Below are 21,659 nucleotides of genomic sequence, written 5' to 3'. Positions count from 1 at the left end.
CAGGGTGCCATGATGTTTTGATGAAATCTGCCATGCACTTGAGGAATACGATACAAAAACAATAAAGAAAAACTGACCACAAAGCCACTGTTTATAGACCACTTGTTAGGTATGAGGCGCTGTGATAAAATACTTGTATACATTGACTCCTTACAACTCTGAACATTATTATCCCATCTTATAGGTGAGAACACAGAGACTCAAAGAAGTCAGGCAGTTTTCCCAAGGCCTCAGAGTGCCCTAAGTGACTGATCAAGGATCGGAGGCAAGCAGAGCTCCTTGCCACCTGGCCAAGGAGGAATCACGGAGCAGACTGGTTTTCACACTGTAGGTTGTAAACGATTGATGGGTCATGAAAAGTATTCAGAGGTTAAGGACAGTATTAAAAAGTAGAATAGACTAGAAAATATCAGAGTACCACTTATGTTTTATGAGTGGTGTACTTGTGCACATGAGTGGGTGTGGGTGTGTGTGTGTACACGAGGTTGTAAGGTAAAATTGGTTTCCAACTGTGCCTTATGATTTAAAAAAAAATGCTTGTAAAGCTCTGGCTTGGATAAGTTAATGAATGAGATGGAGTGAAAAGGGCTAAGTATAGGGAAGTCTAGGTTTTTCCATCCAGAATTGACCATTAATGAGTTTTGTCATTTCAAACACTTTCATTACAACTCTTTATCTCCTTTTCCTATGGCTCTTTCTGGCTCTGACATTCTATGATCTTTTGAGAAGCACAGACAATTAACTGTGTCCTAGCAGTTCAGAGCACGGCAGGCCCCTGGCCCCTGAGGGGCTGCTGTGTGTGTGTGTGGCTGCCTGAGCAGAGAGGAGGAGGAGGAGGCTGACTTTCCTGGGCAAGGGGCCCGGTGGGGGGCTTGCAAGTGGGCTCCGGGGTCACATGAGGGCAGGGGTGAGAATGCTGCAACGAGGAGGTTGGGGAAAATCTTGGGAGTGGGGAGCGAATGAAATCTGTGGCACAGAACAGATTGATAAAAGAGCATTTAATAGGACTTTCCTGATCGCCTAGTGGTTAAGACACTGGACTTCCACTGCAGGAGGCCTGGGTTTGACCCCTGGTTGGGGAGGTAAGATCCCGCGTGCCACAAGGCCAAAAAATAGAAGGGGGAAAAAAAAATGCATTTAATGCTGAGATTGCAAATTTCTCAGAAGCTAGGCCAGTACCATAAAGAAATGCACCAGGTGGGGGCTCTGGTGAGCTGTCCATCACTACACGGCCCCCTGAGGGGACAGGCACCCCTCGGCTGGCTCTGGAAAAATATTTTAGGAGAATACAGTCCAGGCTCTCTAGAGCTTCCGATTTTTCAACAGAAATCTGAATCTTTATGCGATATCTCCTGATTTGCAGATAGATAGCTGTATTAGTGATGGTAGGAAGGTAATGTTGCTGTAACAAACACATTTCGCAACATGGTGGATTTAAGAAGATGGACATTTATTTCTCCGAGGTGAGGGCCCAGGCTGGTGGACTGGGAGGTTGGGGGCCAACTGAGCTCCGTGTGGTCATTCAGGGACCAAGGCTCCTTCCCTCTTATTCTGCCATCCCCTAGGGAATTGTCTTCACCTGCTCGATCAAAGCTGAGTCACCAGCCTATCTGTGGTCAGCTGCGGTGTTTCTGCCTCTGATCACTCTCATTTTCTGCCTTCCTCACTCCTTTCTTTCTCTTTCCCTCTCTCCCATCTTTTCTTCCTTCTTTCCTTTTTTTTTCTTGTCTACTTTCTTTTCTTCTCCTTTTCTGTTATCTTACAAAATATACATGTAAGAAAGGCACATAAAATATACATTATAATGAATACTGATACAGGTAAACACATCTGCACCACTATCTAAGTTAAGAAATGTATTTAGTCTTTTGTTTAGCCATGTGGCATGTAGGATGTCAATTGCCCAACCAAGGATTGAACCTGAGCCCCCTGCAGTGGAATTGTGGAGGTCTTAACCACTGGATGGCCAGGGAAGTCCCTAAGTTGAGAGATGTAATACCATGAGTTCCCTGAAAAGCACCCCCACATGCTTCCTCAATCAATATTTGCTTTCTCCTCCACAGAGGAGAGGTAACTACTGCTGACTTTTCTGGAAAGCATATTCTTGATTTAAATGATATAATTTTGTCATATATATGTCATATATACATATATATTGAACATAGTATATAATTTTGCCTGTTCATGAATTTCATAAGAATGAGATAATAGTGTATCTTGCTTGTTTTTCACTGAACAATGTAAGATTCATATTTTTGCTTATACTCTAGTTCATTTCTTTTCATTTTATATTCTATTGTTTGATTGTATAATTTGTTAATCTATTTTGATGATTTGGATTTTATACTATACTTGATCTTAGCCAAACGGCTGAGAAGCGATGATTTGGATTTTATAAACAACACTGTTTTGAAGATTTTGGTCTATCTCCTGGAAAAATGCCCAGGTCCACAGATTCTCTTGCAAATATGCCCTTTGAGTAGAACTGCTTGCTGGGTTATAGGGATGAAATTTTTCAAGTTGACTAGATAATGTCAAACTCTTTTTTCCAAAATAGCAATGGTTTATGATTCCCACCAGCAGTAAATGAGAGTTCCCATCCTCACCGACAGTTGGCACTGCCAGATTTTTTATGTTTTTAACAATTTGGTGGTATGTAGTAATATCACATTGTGGTCTTTAATCACATCTCCTTGATTACTAATAAGATTGAACATCTTTTTCTGTACATAGGCAATTTCAGTTTATTCCTTTGTGAAGAGCCTATTCAAATCTTTTGCAGTTTTTTTCTATTAGGTTACCTGTCTTTTTCTTACCAAGCTGTGGGAGTTCTTTGTGTAACATGGAGTGAAGTCCTTTGAAACTTACATGTATTGCAGTACCTTCTCTCCATGATTTGTATTTCCATTTCCTTTATGCTATTTTCTGATGAACAGAAGCTCTTATTTTTAGTGTAGTTAAGTACATTTTTTTTATGGTTAGTGCTTTTGTATGTTTAAAATGTTTTTCTCTATTGAGATCATTAAGCTATTCTTCTCCATTGTCTTCTAAAAGCATTAGTGTTTTACCTTTTACATTGAGGTTTGTAATTTAGTCAGCCTTATGTATAGTATGAGATAGGTGTCCAATGTCATCTTTTCCATATGGGCTTTTAATTGTCCAAGCATCATTTATTGACAGGTTGTTTCTGTTCTACCCTTTTGTGTTAGCAGCTTTGTCACAGCTCAGATCCATATATGCATGAGTCTGTGATGGAACTACCTGGTCTATCTTCCAGTCCATGGCCTATTTTACCCTGCAGCAATATCACACTGTCTTCATAATAAGAGGTTTGTACTAAGTCTTGATAACTACAATAGCAAGTCTTCCTGGGGCTTCCCAGGTGGCACTAGCGGTAAAGAACCCACCTGCCAATGCTGGAGAGACATAAGGGATCCAGGTTTGATCCCTGGGTTGGGAAGATCCCCTGGAGGAGGGCATGATAATCCACTCCAGTATTCTTGCCTGGAGAATCCCGTGGACAGTGGAGCCCAGTGGGCTGCAGTCCATAGCGTCGAAGAGTCAGACACAACTGAGCATGCACGCAGATCTTCCTACTTGTTCTTCTTCGAGCTTTGATTGGCTTTTCTTGGCTCTCTTCATTATATATCCACTGTGAATGAAACAAATCAGTAAACAAAGGATGCTCCAGCCATCAAGCCACTACAGCCTCCCTGATGGTGAACCTTGAGGGACCTCAGGATGGTGACAAGTAGGCTGCCCACTGCCAAGCCCTCAGCCACTGAAACCACCCCTTACGGTTCATCCCCCAGGTGATTCAGGATGAGAAAGCACAGGATCCCAGCCCCAGACCGCTAAGGTGTGTATTAAAGAAATTATTTCAGTGATCCCAAACTCTTGTACCTTCCCATATGCAGGCTAGTGCTAAATTTGTTAACTTGAGATATCTGATTTTATCTAAATAACAGTAATTTTTTTATGTTCAGACTACCTGGTCTTTCATTGCAAAATGCCCCATCCTGGCTCCTCCCTTACCTCTCTCAGACCTGTCTGAGAAGCTGTGTCCTGGGCTTAAGTCCTCAGTTTTTGTCTGCCAAATAAAACACTAATTCTCAGCTTTTAGGCTGTGCTTTTTTCAGTTGACACCATCAAATTTTATACTAAGTGGCTATGCTGATCCGAATAACTGAGTTTGTCGTTAGTGGAAGCAGTACCTTCTGAGTAGAACATTTTTTAAGGATTTGGATATGTCACCCCATATGGCACTCTGGAAAACGTGATAGCAATGTGCAACCCCAAAGTGGGTCAGAACAAGATTTAGCATGGAAAAGGGCTATTTATATTGTTTGTTATTTAATTTAGATGGTGATATCATGTTGACTTCATGCTTCTAGTAGCTGCTCAAAAATATGTGCTGAATATATGAGTCTTTTGCATGAATAAAAATGCCAAGTGTAATGGCAAGCAGAATGTGTTTTCTCTTCTCCCTGTAACTGCAAGCGTGGTACCCATGTGGCTCTGATATTTGAACATAATTGATTATATACTATTCTGAAAAGAGGCCTAGATATGCTTAAAAACAGAGTGTTTTTAAAAGCACTTTTAAAACTCTAAATCTTAACAACGAAAGCAAATTGTATATATAGTTCACAGAAGCGTTTCAAAGGAATTATCAGATTTTGGGTGCATGGAATTTGCTAGCATCTTTTGCAATGCTCATGAGCCTGGAATGGAAATATTTGCTGTTACGTTAATAAGGCAATAGCATGAAGAAGCTGTTCAGTGAGCTGTAGCCAGGGCTGCAGGTTGAGTGAAACTGCTTTGACCTGCACAGGTATAAACACAGACCCTCAGCAACACAGAAGCTAGAGACTGGAGGCTTAATATGACACATGCAATCCTAAACCAAAACCTGAACCAAAAAACCAACCAGTGGCTCCAATAATCTGTGTGGTTCATGACTTAACATAAATGAATGGGGGTGATCTGCCATTCAAGATGGAAGGTGTAATAAACAAAAAACCCCACTTTGGCCTCCGTTAATGAACATTCTGGCCCTAACAAAATCACATGCAAATCAAGTGCTGTCTACTTGAATTGTGTAATTGAAACTCACCACACAGGGGAAGGAATTCATGGGGTAGAATTTGTATTGTACCAGAAAGATCCTGAACTGAACCGCTAAAGGTTAATGGAGCAGTTAAGTGAAGGAAAGTTACAAAATCAATTTTACAGCCAAGATGTTTGTACATTTCCTCATACATTCACTCAACAAATATCTGTTCAGTACCTCCATATGCAAAACACTTGTGCTAAGTCCTAAGGCAGTTTTAAAGACGTGTATGATGGTATAAAATGTTCAAACTGATTTCTTAAGTGGCAATCTGTCTAGTTTTGAATTGTTACATTTCTCATGAAATACAGTTCTTGTCTTTGAGAAACTTTCCATTTCTGGTGCAGTGTTTCTTTCTTTTCTTTTTTGGAGCAGTGTTTCTTAAAGACTAGGAACCCTAGCATTCATGGCATGTCATATTGTTTGCAGCAAAATGAGGAATAATTTTCAATTTTAGTCTGCAGCTGGTCTGTCTTTAATATCTGCTAAAATTCCCCTCCTCTTAAAAACAAAACAAAAAAGTAAAATAAACAAAGGGAGAGCATGTCTAAACCTTTTACAGGCTATAATCTAACTAGAATGTAACAACTTCCTTTTTTGGTTACATTTATATTTGGTTACTTTTCATTTGTAAAAAAATGATAATGGCTTTCCATTGTGGTAGTGATAATAAAATTTCTACTTAAATAATTTAATATAGGTTAGCTCTGAACAGTGATTCAGATTAAAAAAATATTAAGTAAACAATAAAGCAGGTGGTATCTGGACATGACAAGAAGGAATGAAAGTAGAAGGCGAATGAATGAGGTTTGGGAAATTGCCCAAAAAGAGCAGTAAGACTTGCACATATATCTTTGATCAGCTAACTCAGTGGTTCAAACATGAGCCACAGACAGAAAGAGCTCTGGGCTATGGCTGTGCTTCTTCCTGTAGTAATCATAGAGATCTTCCTGGAAGAGCCTTTTCTGCCTGTCTATCTGTGGATGGAGCACTGGAGCCAAGAGCCTTGAAAAATGGGGAAATGACTATGAAAGCCTGAGAGTCAAGGTGTGTACTGCAGTTGACAGCGCCACCCCCCCACCCCCATTTAAGTGCATCAGAATCAGCTGGAGGGTTTTCCAGGACCCTGCCCTTGGAGATAATGATTGCGTGAGTTGGAGGAGGGGAGTGTTTAAGCCTTACTTTGCGCAGGTACCTGGACCATTTGAGAGAGCCTGTAATCTAGAGACTAAACACAGAGCTGGAGGTCAGAACCCTGTGAGCATGGAATCAGCATCCCTCTTGCAGTCATAGACTTACCACACTACTGGGCTGCTTCCCCTTTCCTTGTCTCCACTGCAATCCCAGCTAAGGTCAGGTTCAACATATGGTATGTATCCTTCACGTGGCTCATGAGGCTTACATGCATATTTGCTACCAGTCCAGTGGTGTTTTGTGGGAGAGACTGAGAGGAGACTGCTTGGATGTGAGAAGATGGAGAGAGAACTTTTCTCAGTTCTCTGTTCATGCTTTCTATATAAACCTCATGCAGGGCTAGGCATCCTTGGAGGACACCATGAAATAAGGATGCTAAAATTCTACTGGACCTAGCTATTCATGAGCGAAATTAGTGCCTCATCTCCAGTCTTCTTGAAATGTCTATCCTTCTCTGGTGGGAGATTTTAGGGACAAGCACCTGTAAATTGCTTTGAAAGTGAACCATGATTATGCAAACAAATGGCATTATCTACCTTCTACTGACAGCAAGAATCCATGATGTGGAGAGTCTGGTAGGTAAATAAAGACTTTTTTAATCGGGAGGAACCATGGGATTAGACTAAATGTTAGCCCCCAAAGCACACAGTGCATATTCAGCACTTTGACTTGAACTAGCAGATGGATAATAATCTGTTAGGGGACAGTCTGAGTGGGTTATTTAAAAGGATGTAAAAGATTGCTGACCCAGGCTGGGACTGTGGGCAAGCTGTGGGCGCATCTGCAGCTATTGAGCACGTATTTCTAGGGGTTTCCAGCAGAATGTAAGTAAACAATTGCCTGCCTGAGTGAGATGGGAGTTTCATAAGAGCCATAAACACCCAAGTTGATGGCCAACAGAGTTGGCCAAATCCAGCTGTGTGCAGAAACAATGCCTTTCAGCCAAAACATACCAAATGGCACTATCTCTCTTGGGTTCTTCTTCAACACAGCACAGCATACAGAAAGGCGAAACTTGAAAGATGGGTACCCAAGTGCTCTGATGTGGTGACTCTGGCAAAAATGCTGCAAATTGGGCGAGTTAATGATGTGCTGTGGCTTTCACTCATTGTGGACCACATTCAACAGGTCAGGGATCCACAAGCTGCCGGAGCAGCACCATGCATGTTAATTGAGAAGAATTAACTTTCACCAGAGGGAGAGGGCTTCCTTCTGCCATCAGTGACCATTATTCCCACTTTGTTGGCACTGCCATTCTGTCTAGTGCAACGTCGTGTACTGTGATGCTATCTGTCAAATCTTCATTCTCTGAGTATAGAATCCAGGTGGTGGTGATGGCTGAACGTTGCTTCTCTGTAATGACTATAAAGCAGTGACCTCCAGCCTCCTATGCTCTGAGCAGAGGAGATTTGGCAGGGGAAAGAAGCAAAACATCCATCATTAAAGTGATAATGGAAAAATAAATCTGGATGAACCCAGATGTTAGTCATAAAAATCAAAACTCATAGTACAATAAATTCCTAATTTCTTATGTTGTACTGAAATTTCATCGAGGCAATTAGATCCTGAAATAAGTGACAAATGGGGCATTGGCTGGAGACGAAGAGAATGATATATTTTTGTTTGAAGACTAGGAGTTTAGACATTTATTGGATTGGAATTTGACCTGTGGCATTAAAATGTAGATTGTCTCCCAAAACTGTAAGTGGAGCATGGATTTGCAGAAGAAACTTTTCTGCATAATAAGTTGTGTCCTAACAATGAAATCTTGCATAAAAATAAGACAGCTAACAAGGTGAAGGGAACGGAACAGCTCAACAAATCAACAAAACAGTTTGTGCTCCTGAAATGGATGTGGCAGAAACCGAGTTTTAGCTGAAAGGTTGCTCCTTTGAAGTAAATAAAACCACATGTTATGTCGTGACTGAGAAAGAAATCTGTCGGAGGACAAGGATATATCATCTGAAAACTAATGAGATGTTACATTCTGAGACAAAATTGCATCCAATTTTGCAGCATGGCAAGATCTGAGCCAGAGAAAAAGAGTTGACATAAAACTTTGGGAATTCAGAACTCAAATGCTGCCATAGAAGTTGGAGGGGGGTGGAAGACCAACTGTAGACTGAAGAGATGCAAGATGAAACTGTCTAGGTTGAGACCTACATTTTTTCAATTTTTTTCCCCAGTTGGATTTTCTATCTTGTGACTGCACAAACAATATATGCATGAAATTCTACATTCCTCTTCATTCACCCGACACACCACAGGAATTACACACTTAAGCGCAGAGGTCACCTGTGGAAAATCGCTGTTTGTGCATAACAGTTTGTAAGTTACAAGAGATAACATTGCTCAGAATGGAATTTGCTTTTGTGCATGGTGATAAGTACCATGAGACTCAGAACGTGTCCAGAACACTTATCTTTCTTCAGAAAACACTGAGGTCACGATGTGCTGCTACTAAGGGTGTTAGTCACTCAGTCATGTCTGATTCTTTGCGACCTCATGGACTATAGCCCGCCAGGCTCCTCTGTCCATGGAATTCTCCAGGCAAGAATACTGGAGTGGTAGCCATTCCCTTCTCCAGGGGAATCTTTCCTATCCAGGGATCGAACCTGGGTCTCCCACATTGCAGGCAGGCTCTTTACCATCTGAACCACCAGGGAAGCCCTAAGTGTGGCCATAATATCTTTTTTTCCTAGGTAATGCCAGCGAAGCAGCTATTCATGGCTTTGGTCAATACGGAAGTTGAGAGTGATGGACAAGTTCTAGAAATTTGTATTATTTTTCTTATTTTTGTGCCAAGAACAGGCCTTCATGTGGTTGTGAATGGCTGTATTCTTCACAAGGGCTCTGCTCACTGACTGTACACCGCGGCCTGGGCTGCACCTGGCCTGTGGGGAGGAAGTCATTTCTTATTAATATGTTCCTAGCGACTGACCCAGAAGGAACTTATCCTAGCCACCTGATAAGCTTATGTAATGGAAAAGGAAGTGAAACACCAGTCCATCCACCTTCACAACTCTAAGTTCCTTATTTAGGTGTTTATGCCCATTAACACCAGAATGGCTGCTGGGTGTTCCAAACTCTCATGTGCAGATCGGTCACTCTTTGATCTTGTTAAAATGCAGATTCTGATGGGAACCGTCTGGGGCCTGAGATTATGCATTTCTAACAAGCTCTCAGGTGACCTTGATTCAGCCCATCCACTGATCTTATTTTAAGCAGCAAAGCCTAGGGGATGTCAAGACCAATGAACCACAAGGTCAACTCCAAGTTGTGATAGCCTCATCCTCTCTGTTAATCACTGAATCATTTCCCATTTTTCTGCCCCCACAAACCTCAACCAGAACACTTCCCACCCTGAAAAAAAGCCCTCACCAAGCCAGTTCCCTAAATGTCTTTACCAAAAGGGGGGTAGGAAAGTGATATGGGGACTGCCCTCATGGTCCAGTGGCTGAGAGCTGCACTCCCAATGCAGGAGGGCTGGGTTTGCTCCCTGGTCAGGGAACTAGATCCAGAATGCCACAACTAAAAATCCCACATGCCACAACTAAGATCCCATATGCTGCAACTAAGATCCAGTGCAACCAGATAAATAAATGAAATAAATATTTTTCAAAAAAGGGATATGGCATGCTTCTTTCTTGCAGACTTCCAGGGTTAATCCCTCCCTAAGAAGATGCCTTCTCCCTGGGGTATGGGCAGAAGCTTTTATTTCCTACCACTCTGAGCCACGTGGTGTGACTTTCTTCTGCACTCACTCTGGCTTTTTCTAGTCACTCAAGGAGATGGCTATTATGATCCCAGTATTACAGATGGGAAACTGAGGCCCAGGGAGATGACATACCTTGTCTGAGAACATGGAAATAGTAAGTAAACTTGAAGGGAACTGAATCCAGGGCTGATTTCAAATTCTATACATGAGCTGTCTATCTTGTTTCTACATCTCAAGGAACTTAATTTCTTCTGTCAATAAAGAGAAGGTTTTCCAATTGACAGGCTTTTATCAGAGACTGTGGTACCCAAAGCAGAAGTCACATTGAAGGCATGGGGGTATTACACTAGACAGCCCTTTATTTGTTTTAAGCAGAATTCTATAATTGCACAGCCCTGTGGATGTCCCATGGAGTTTCTACCTGTGTGACATTATCTCTGCTTCCTGTGACAGTTGATTTTGGTGACTGGTTGATGATTTTTAAAGTACTTCTGATCATACACTAAAATGTCAATGGCAAATCTTCTTCAAATGTGTTTTTTTTATAGAAACAGTGAAAGTCATTGTTCCTGACTGGTGGAGACCAGGTGAGAGATGGGTCTAGAAGATCCATAGTGAGCAGATTGGCCATCTCTCAGGGGATACAGGGAGGACTAATCTCCAGGCATCCAACAGTCGGAGGGATGGGTAGGCTCTCCATGGACAGAAGAAGTTTGCTCCAAGGAGCAATTCCTGTAAGCTGGAGCTCCAGCCTGGAGACAAAAGCCAGTGGTCAGAGCAAGGCACATTGCAAGCTCCCAGTTCTACTCCATTTAGTGTGTTCATAAACTGCAAGTCCTGGGAACTTGAGGGGGACAGCAAGGCGAAATTAAATGATTTTCCAAATGCTTCAAGATGTGCCAAGCTGACGGCACAAGACACAGCTTTTACTATTGTTGGGAGATGTTTGGCATAGAGATGTGCAGAGGGTTGACAGAAGCTGAGTCCCTTGTTTCCAGGCAGTCACTTCTCCAAGAAGCCTCTTTCTAGAAGGGATTCACCCCTACACACATGGGCATGATACATAGCTCCATGTAGTCTGCTGAGCTGAACCAGGAGGCCAGACAGACAGACCATGAGAGTGGTAGATGTAGTCCACACTAAACCACCTTTCCTGAACTGAGTATTGATGTTATGACATGAGATTGCATTGACTGGGCTAATAAGAACTGGTACCTTCTGCCCTAACTCTTTACTTGTTATTATTGTAGATCGTAGAGACATATTTAAGGACATAGTATACTTTCTACTGCATAATTCCTTTTTAAGGATGCATAGTAATCAGCCAACAGATATTTATTGAACATATAGGCCAGATATGGTACTAGTATTAGGAATAAAGCAGTGAGCAAGGAAATTACATGAATCAAGCTTACGATACAAAGAAGAGAAACTATTACCTTAGTTATCTACGTCAAGCAAAGCTGTCAGTCTCCTGAGCAACTTTCCTTCTTTACAATGCCTACTAGGAAGCTCCGAGTCAATTTTTGGACTTATTGCCCACACCTACGTAAACTGAAAGAAAAGTGAAGTTGCTCAGTTGTGTCTGACCCCACAGACTGTAGCCTACCAGGCTCCTCCGTCTATGGGATTTTCTAGGCAAGAGTACTGGAGTGGGTTGCCATTTCCTTCTCCAGGGGATCTTCCCGACCCAGGGATTGAACCCAGGTCTCCCACATTGTAGGCAGATGCTTTTACTGTCTGAGCCACCAGGGAAGTACATAGGACCTCATGAAATGAACTGTCGTGCAGACCATATGCCTGGCTTCACGTTACTTTCCCCTTTGATCAATTTTCTTGTGTTTATCTTTGTGGGCTACCTCACATTCCTGCTAAATGTTTATTAGCAGGATAATATTTTTTGAATATTATTTTTTGAATGTGGGGTTGTAATTAATCATAAAAGAGATCAGTGGTTATGAGTAAGCAGCCCAATCAGTGTTAGCGTGAGATAATCAGAAATATACATATATTGGTCTATGGCTCTGATTCCAGGCACAAGACTCCTAAAACCCTCGCAATTTCCTAAGTGATAAGAGTATTACGGACTTCTCTGGTGGTCCAGTGGTTAACACTTCACCTTCCAATGCAGGGAGTGAGGGTTCCATCCCTGGTGGGGGACCTAAGATCCCACATGCCTCTGGGCCAAAAACCAAAACACAAAAGAGAAGCAATATTGTGACAAATTTAATACAGACTTTAAAAATGGTCCAAACCAAAAAAAAAAAAAAAAGAAAAAAAGTACTAGGAGCATCTTTTGTTCTGTTGAAGTGAGTCTGGGTGGGCTCCTGGATGGGGGCTGGTCACCAGAAAAACCAAGTCACATTAGAAACAATGAATTTCCCCATGAGTCTCCATCTTCCGGTGAGGGAAGAAGGGCTGGAAATGGAGTTAATTATTGGTCATGACTATCTGAGAGGACTCCATACTTTGCAACAGTAAGGGTTTCAAAGAACCTCACGCTGGTGAACATGTGTTGGTGCTGGGAGAGGGGTGAGCCTACAGGGGGCATGCAAGCTCCATGCCCCTTCCCACATACCTTGCCTTGTGGATCTCTTCCACCTGGCTGTTCATCAGTATTCTTTATCATATCCTTTTATAATAAATCAATAAAAGTAAGTAAACTTTTCCAGAGTCCTGTGATCCATCCTAGTACATTAATTGAACCCAGGAAGGTTGTGGGAACCTCTTACTTGTGACCAGCTGGTCAGACCCCAGATGATAATCTGGATTGTGATTGACAGTGCACATGGGGGGCAGTCTAGTGGCCCTGAACTCTACATCTCTGGGATCTGACACTCTCTCCAGGTAGACAGTGTCTGCATTGAGCTAAGTTGCTGGACACCCAGTTGGTGTCACAGAATCCACACCTTTGGTGAGCTGCAGTGTCAGAAGGGAAGTGAGTAGTAAAGTGTTTTGCAGAGAAGACAGACCTGGGGCGGGGAGGGGGAACTGTGGGCTGTTCTCGTCCAGCTGGTGATAAAGAAGGCTTGGTGGGGAGGGGGGTGGTTAGGGGTGGGGTGGAGGTGTGTGAGTGGTGAGCTCTGGTGTTGATGAAGAGCTAGAGTTCCTCAGGATGACTGGGGGCTACATACTAGAATCTAAAGGTGGAAACTCAAAAGAATTCCTTCATAATCATAACACTATTTAGGCTATTTCCTTTTTTGACAGATAAGGCAACCCGCGCCCCCCCCCCCCCCCACTCTGGTCCCCCACACCTTGAACGTGACCATTTTGTTTCCATTTTTTAAACTAAATTAAGCACTATTGTTTACCTCTGGAGGTTCTTGAGCTCTATAATGGGTTCATGAGTATTCATTATACTATTTGAAAGTGAAAGTGAAGTCGCTCAGTCGTGTCTGACTCTTTGCGACCCCATGGACAGTAGGCTACCAGGCTCCTCCTTCCATGGGATTTTCTAGGCAAGAATACTGGGGTGGGTTGTCATTTCTTTCTCCAGGAGATCTTCCCAACCCAGGGACTGAACCCGGGGCTCCTGCATTATAGGCAGACGTTTTACCGTCTGAGCCACCAGGGAAGTCACTCATTTAATAGTCATACTATTTTAAAAGACACTTACACAATTTAAAGCCATATAAAAAAGAAAAGGGCAACCCTTGAACTAAAGGTGTCAACGTGTTTTAAATCGAGGATTTTGATGAATCCAACTCTGTGCACTCAAGTTCCACTGGGAACATGTATTTGCTGAAACGATGAGTGAGTGAGTGGACCTTGGTGCCCAGTGGTAGGCATTCCCCAGAGGTGAAGCTGTGGGTTCGCAGGGACACAGACAGGCCTGGCCAGGTACTGGCGAGGTAACCCAGCCTTATGCTGCCTCCCAAGTCAGACTACAGAGCAAGGTCTGGGAAAGCCTCTCTGCCACATTCCACAGACTGGGCCCTGGGCCTGCAGCACCCCAGAATGTTAGACCTCCTCTCTGTCCAGGATTAGGTAAATGCCGCGGCAAGTTTCCAACAGCGGTTTCCTTTCTACATCCCAGACAGCAGAGAGTAGACCGAGGAGCTTCATGGAAAAGCCTCAATTGCAGTAGATTCAACAGTGAGCTGAAATTAAGGATAGCCCTGACTGGTCCTCTGGCAATGGACTTACGTGACTTCTAATATGTCTCGGTCATTACTATGCTAAAGGGATAAGTGGATTAAACAAAAATGAAAGGACTTCCTGAACCAATGTGGGAAGGGAAGGCATTATCATGTTTTTGGATGCCATCAGTCATGACGGAGTTTGGCATTAACCATGACATGGTGCAAAACGGTCAACTATTTGCAAGCAAGGAGAGAGTGGAGATGCTGGAGCCTGTGAACTGTTGTCAGCCGAGCATTCCCTGCGGGGATGTCTGGCAAATGGAGTCACTCTTTTGCCAACTTTGGGAAAGTGTTACAGAATTGCAGACAAAATGGTTTCTATGCAAACAATGGTTTTAAAAAGGGTCCTTATGTCAAATACCTGCTATCCACTGAGCTTTCTGAGTAACCACAAAGCCAGGGACAAAATTTTAAATATTAGAAATTATTTTTCTCAGAACCAAGTTGAATCCTAACCGAGATTTCCTTGCCTTCCAACTCCCTCTCTGCCACTCTTTCATGTGTCAGTATCATGTCAGTTTTGTGGGGAAAGAGCAGAGGGAAGGAGGGAGAGGGGTAGAGATAGCAGAGGAAGGGAAGTGGGCGGGCCAGAAATGGAGAGATGGGAAGTCACTCCATGAAACTCTCACTGTCTGTAAACAGGGCTTAAAAACCTCTGTCTAGCCTGACATGCTCCCAGGGGAAATGCCACTCTGCTTGAAGAAGGCTATGTATAAAATTCCACCTTCATGCTCCCTCCCTTCATTTCTAAAAAACCTGTCCTAGAAATGTCTCATCCTTACACTTTATCAGAACCACGGAGAAAAAATTCTGAACTCTATCCGTGGCTTTCCGGATATTTCTGTAACCGAGGCTAAATCAAGTTCTTGGAACATTTTCTACCCTGAAAATTCCTATGAATTAAGTCACTTTCTAAGACTCCTTGCACTTCAGTAAGTACTAAAGTAAGTACTGATTCGTACTTCAGTAAGACTTACTGAAGGATAATGGCGCAAACAACGTTTTAAATTTAGAAGTAGCTTCTGGCCGAGAAAGGCTGCCCCATATAGTATAAAGATAAAAGTGCAGCAATTTTGTCAAACTTCTAAAAACTCCTTCAGGACAGGAAGCAGCAAAATGCCTCCAGGAGATCAGTTACCAGCGGACTTTGAGCCTCAAGAACCTTCGGGATTCGGAGCGATTCAGCCCAGGGCTCTCAAGTGGGGATTAATCATTTGGGCATCTAGCTAACTCCTCATCACCATTCAAATACAGGAGGCTATTATAAGTGTCCCCATTTTGTGGCTGAAATTCAGCTATGCCTTAGTCTCTGTTGGTAAGAGAAAGAGAGGGGGAAGGGGGCTGTTCCTCATTATCTTAAAAAAAAAGTACTTAAACCTAAAATGATCTACTTTCAACAACTGCGTTTCTTTTTGGGTCAAATCTTTTGATCGCGTCTCTAAAATCAAGAAGCAAAACAAGTATTTTTGTAAATTGGAACAGAGTCACCCCCGACCCCCATCACCCCAATTCCCGAGGACATCAATCACAGCGGTCGCGTCATTAGGAGCGGAGATGCCGAGGACGTCTGCTGGGGGCGTAATAAAACCTGAGAGGCCCTCTCCATAGTTGGAGGAAAGCGGGGAGAAGACGCCCTGCCGGCACACTCCTCTGGAAAACTGAAGCTTCTTCTTTGACCCTCGGGGCCAGAAAGATTTATTACTTCCTTGGTGAGGAAGAAGCCTCAGGCCAGATGGAATGGGCGCGCCGGGAGTGGGAAGCCCAAGAGCGGTGTCGGAGTCCTCCGTGCGCGCCGAGGCGCGGGTGCGTCCTGGGTTCCTACGGGGAGCCGGCGGCGCCGACCCGGGCGGGGCAGAGCGGAGTGGGAAGCCACTGGGGGATTTCTGCCCAAACTTTGTCACCAACTCTCTCCCAGAGCAAAAATGTGCGGCTGAGCCCGGCAGCAGCACACAAGAATCCGTTTCCCAGGGGTCGGGAAGCCGTACCCCGAGCGCTCCGAACCCCGCATCCGTACTCTGGCGCTTGGGGCTGGGATGGCTACGGCCTCAGCCGAGCGGATGGAGGCCCGAGCAACGCCGCTGTAAATCGGGCCCCGCATCTTCAACCCCCAAGGCGGCGGCAGGAGCTGGGCGCTGCGAGGGGGCGGGCGGCGCGGCGAAGGGGAGGAGCCGCAGCGACAGACGGCGGCGCGCACCAACCCGGCGCAGGCTGGCAGGAGCCGCGCAGAGGCTGGTCCGAGCGCGTTGCAGCCGCTCGGCGTAGGGAGAGGCGCGTAGCTGCATCCTGGGCGCCGCTTTAGCGCGGCGGGTGCTGCGGCGGCGGGGGTTTTCTCTGCCCGGATTCCTCGTTGGCCAGAAGAGCCCGGTGCCGGGGGCGGGACGGGCAAGAGAGCGCTGCAGACCCCAGTTCCTTTGCCTAGAGCTGTGTGTATGTAGGAGGTTTCCGGGCCAGTCGGAGGCTGAGAAGCGGCGGGGGCTGCCGGCAGTGCCCTCCCGGAGGGCATCCTCCTGGTGATGGAAGAAGCGGCTCCTGCCGCCGCGGCTGCAGGGTCGCGCTGCGCCCCATCTGCCACCGCCAAAGAGATGGGAAGACTCGGGGCGCGGAGACTGAGAGCAAGAGAGGCGGAGCTGCTTTGCCGGGAACCGGGTCCAGTATAAGCCCCCTCCCCCCCTCATCTCCCTCGGCCAGCTTCATCCCCCAGAGCGAGGAAGGAAGCGACAGTCCCGAGAGGGCGGCGGAGACGCCGCTGGAGCCGGGCGCCCTGAACTCGGCAGAGCAGAAAGCAGGGCTCCGGGCCCGGTGAAACTTTCCCTTCCCCAGCCGCAGGGCGCCCGCTGCCCAGAAACTCTGCTCAGGGCTTGGGCTGCCAATTCGCGCGGCCCCCCTCGGAGGCGTGGGGACCCCAGGCGGAAAACGGCTCTCGAGAAATCGAGGAACGAGTGACAGGACTGAACGCCAGGCCGTGCTCCTGGGCCGCCCGGGGGCGCGCCCGCGGCTCCAGGTGAGCTGGGGAGCCAGGCAGACCGGAGGGTGGGCGTTACTTAGCGGGAGGAGGCGCCTGGGGGGAGATTTGGGGCGCACCGCCTTACTCCGCTTCCCCTCGTAGGTCCTTCTCGGAGCCGCTGCCATGGGAGAGCCAGTCTTGGGCGCCGGGGACCAGCCGCCGCTGCTGCCGCGCCCGCCTCGGAGCCGCGGCCCAAGTCCCAGCGCCCGAAGCAGGGCCGCTGAGTCCCCCTCCCGGGTTACAGGGCCGCCTCCGCCGCGCTGCCGGCCCGGCTTGTGCCTGTGATGAGCCGCAGCCCGCCGCGAGCCCTACCCGCGGGCGCGCCCCTCGGGTTGCTCCCAGCCGCGCCCGCCGCCGGGCCGCGCGCCCTGCTCCCGCCGTGGCCCCGGCGCCTGGGTCGCCGCTGGCCTGCGTCTCCGCTCGGAATGAAGGTGTTCCGCAGGAAGGCGCTGGTGCTCTGCGCGGGCTACGCGCTGCTGCTGGTGCTGACCATGCTCAACCTCCTGGACTACAAGTGGCACAAGGAGCCGCTGCAGCAGTGCGGCCCCGGCGGGTCGCTGGGCGCCGCGGCGGGAGCGGCTTCGGGCGGCTGGGGGCGTGCAGGGCCTCCTCCAGCCGCGCCGCCCCGCGCGCACACCCGCTTGGACCCCCGGACCCCATACCGCCCGCCCGCCGCCGCAGTCCCGGCGGCTCCGGCAGCCGCGGCCGGGGCGGCGAGGGCCGCAGCCCCTCCAGGTAACGGCAGTCGGGGCGGCGGGGGCAAGAGGCAGCTGGTGTACGTGTTCACCACGTGGCGCTCAGGCTCGTCCTTCTTCGGCGAGCTTTTCAACCAGAACCCCGAAGTGTTCTTCCTCTATGAGCCGGTGTGGCACGTGTGGCAGAAACTCTACCCCGGGGACGCCGTTTCCCTGCAAGGGGCGGCGCGGGACATGCTGAGCGCTCTCTACCGCTGCGACCTCTCGGTCTTCCAGCTGTACAGCCCCGCCGGCAGCGGGGGGCGCAACCTCACCACGCTGGGCATCTTCGGGGCGGCCACCAACAAGGTGGTGTGCTCCTCGCCGCTGTGCCCCGCCTACCGCAAGGAGGTCGTGGGACTGGTGGACGACCGCGTGTGCAAGAAGTGCCCGCCGCAGCGCCTGGCGCGCTTCGAGGAGGAGTGCCGCAAGTACCGCACGCTGGTCATCAAGGGCGTGCGGGTGTTCGACGTGGCGGTATTGGCGCCACTGTTGCGAGACCCGGCCCTGGACCTCAAGGTCATCCATCTGGTGCGGGATCCCCGCGCAGTGGCCAGCTCACGCATCCGCTCGCGCCACGGTCTCATCCGTGAAAGCCTGCAGGTGGTGCGCAGCCGGGACCCCCGAGCCCACCGCATGCCCTTCCTGGAGGCCCCCGGCCACAAACTGGGCGTCAAGAAGGACAGCATGGGAGGCCCGGCGGACTACCACGCTCTTGGCGCCATGGAGGTCATCTGCAACAGCATGGCCAAGACGCTGCAGACGGCCCTGCAGCCCCCTGACTGGCTGCAGGGCCACTACCTGGTGGTGCGGTACGAGGACTTGGTGGGAGACCCCGTCAAAACCCTGCGGAGGGTGTACGACTTTGTGGGGCTGTTGGTGAGCCCCGAAATGGAGCAGTTTGCCCTCAACATGACTAGTGGCTCGGGCTCCTCCTCCAAGCCTTTTGTGGTGTCAGCCCGCAACGCCACACAGGCCGCCAACGCCTGGCGGACCGCCCTCACCTTCCAGCAGATCAAACAGGTGGAGGAGTTCTGCTACCAGCCCATGGCCGTGCTGGGCTACGAGCGGGTCAATAGCCCCGAGGAGGTCAAAGACCTCAGCAAGACCCTGCTCCGGAAACCCCGACTCTGAGAGGGGTTCCGGGGAGACCTGACTCCCTGTGGAGACTCCCACAGAAGGATTGTGGTGTGTTTCAACAAAATCAGCCCAGATCCAAACTGAGGAAGCCCACATATTCTGTTATAGATACATAATATAAATACACAGGCACTCGCTGTCAATGTTTTGAGTCATGGAATTTCAAGAAACAGCCACAATGCAGACACAATCTCAGAAAAGGCGAGACTTGAAAGTTCTGGCCACAGCTGCCCTTCTCTCTCTCCTCTACCTTTTCTTCCCCTCTTCCCTACCCACCTTCCATTTTGAAGTGGGATTGTTGATTAAATCAAGATCGGGTAACTGCAAATCTTGTTTACAGAATTTTCGTGGTATCTGAACGTGTGGAGGAGTCTTTGGATGTGGGGGCAGGGGTGGGTGGAGAAAGGGGAAGTGGTCCTGGAGTGAAAGCCCCACTGGGCATGCTAAACCAAGGAGGCATTCTTATAAAGTAGACTTTTATGTGAAAAGCAAAGGTCATACATGAGTATTAATAAAGAAGAGAATAAATAATATTCTTTTAAAAAATATTTGCCTCCATTACTCTGGATTTACCTGTGTTCCTTGTCCTGTGCAGCTTCAGACAGCAGCTTCGCTTGTTCCCACCCTCTTTCCCCCATCTGTTTCCTAGGAAACAGTTAAGATGGGTGGGAGCAGCCTCTGACTCCTTGATCCCTACCTTGGAGTTGTTTTCTCCCAGGTAAACCATAGCCTGTCCGGCGCCCAGGAGTGGGAACACATCTTCGAATTCTGAAGGCAAAAAGCAAGCAGGGCAGTGGAGGAAAAAGCATGACACTGCTTTCCGCTTGGGGCACAGAAAGGAAGAAGTAGCCCCTTGAGGGTCTGAAGGCATTGGGTTTTGATTACCCTGGAGTTACACTGAGAAACCTTGAACCAGAGACCGATGTTTTGGTCCTGAGTTTAGTTCAGAAACAGGATTTTTACTTAAAAGATAAGTATGTAGTTCAAAAACCATCTGATGGTGTGAACACAAACCTCAAAAATGAGTGTGAATGTTTTGTTGGCAATGGTAGTCAACAAGTTCTTTGGTTAGAAAAGTGACACGAGTATCTGAGCTTGGAATGTTTCTGCCTCTGACACAGTCCACGGAGGCACGTGAAAAGGGAAGTTTTTGATCTGAGAACTGTAAGGGCGCCCACAGGCTATCCCCCTTATTCCGGGCTTCCTAGCCAAATTAATGAAAAGAGAATGTGAATTAATAATGGTTTACTGGATGCCTGTGGGGTACATTGCTTTTCTTTATCATGTTTCCTAAAAGTAAAATTGTGAAGTAGCTACATGTTCTGACATTATAAGGCTTCAACCAAGAGCTTTTAGATATGAAATAAATTATGGGGAGGAGGAAATGAAAGTGAATTATGAGTTAGTAGGTTGGATTTTGGGTTTTGGTATTTTCTACGGGAAAAATCCATTGCAGTTTTCCTGTAATGGTAATGGTGTTGCTGCCGTCCTGAGCCCATTTGTACTGAAGCATTCTGCAGAATATTGTGTTATGATATAAAGTTATGAAGCCTAAATAGGAATGAGAGTGTAGTTATATATTACATTAAATACGGTACAAGTTTAAGTTCATCGTAGCTATTTTACTGTAATTTATTGTGAGATTTGTGCAAGTCAGTCTGTACAGGTTAAATGCTGAGGGTTTTATTTTAAGGAAAATAGAATGAAAAAGAATATGTACATGGGAAATGCCCAAGATGATTCTTAAGTATAATTTTCATTACAATGTGAAATCTTTAACTACACTGTTAATTCCGGGATGAAGCACAGAGGTGTATTTAGCAGTTGATTTTATAACACATTCTAGAATGGATATTTCTTAATTTACTAAAATTGTTTATAGTGTTGTGTTTATTAAGCCAGATTACAGCTATAACACATTGATCATGGTTTCTATGATATTTTCATGGTAGCGCCTATGCTGAATTATCTTCAGCAGCAGTAGAATATTTGTAACAGCTTTAATTTAAGAATATTTTAAAAGTAAATGAACAAAATAAATATTAATGTTGGATGACTAGAGATGAAACAGGTTTAGCAGAAAATTAAGACAACATCATTAAAAAGCAACCGCTCTGAATAAAAGAATCATTTAAAAACAAATTTCATGTGGCATTAGAATCAACTCTTTTCACTTAATCAGTAAAATTCACGCTTAGTTTTCGAGTGAAACATTTTTCAGCAGTGGAATTCATTCTTCTCTCTGGACTTCGATTGCGTTAAAATGGAATCGCGATGTTTTTGGATCTTGTGTTTAGAAAATATGAGATGTCACGTAGAGGCTTGGCAGCCTGCAGCACAATCGTGGTCTCTGCTCAGATGAATTTTGAGCTGAACACCAACAGTTCTCCCCTTGCTGTGCTCGAAGGGAGCTTCTGCCTGTAATTTTCTTGTTTTGTAGCAGCTGCCTTTGCTCCACTCTGCCACTCTTGGGCTCTGTAATTTGACAGGGTGAATTGTTGCTCCTGGAGATTTATACCTCGCTGCATTCTAGGAAAGTGAGACAGGTGTTGTTCCCACTAACCACCGAGATCATCTTATTAGTGACATCCACCTTCCACAGGTCTGAGAA

General features: G+C 46.4%; 1 protein-coding gene across 1 annotated transcript; it reads left to right on the top strand.

The window, feature by feature from the left end:
* The first annotated feature begins 17,311 nt into the window (after positions 1-17,311).
* CHST2 (carbohydrate sulfotransferase 2) lies at positions 17,312-21,354 on the top strand. The gene has a single exon (XM_065943304.1). The coding sequence runs from the start codon at positions 17,459-17,461 to the stop codon at positions 19,040-19,042; it is 1,584 nt and encodes a 527-aa protein (XP_065799376.1). The 5' UTR covers positions 17,312-17,458; the 3' UTR covers positions 19,043-21,354.
* Positions 21,355-21,659: the final 305 nt, after the last annotated feature.

The sequence above is a fragment of the Muntiacus reevesi genome, chromosome 8 (assembly GCF_963930625.1).
Source record: "Muntiacus reevesi chromosome 8, mMunRee1.1, whole genome shotgun sequence".
NCBI lineage: Eukaryota > Metazoa > Chordata > Mammalia > Artiodactyla > Cervidae > Muntiacus > Muntiacus reevesi.
Note: the sequence above shows the minus strand (reverse complement) of the source record. Positions and strands in the feature narration are given on the sequence as shown.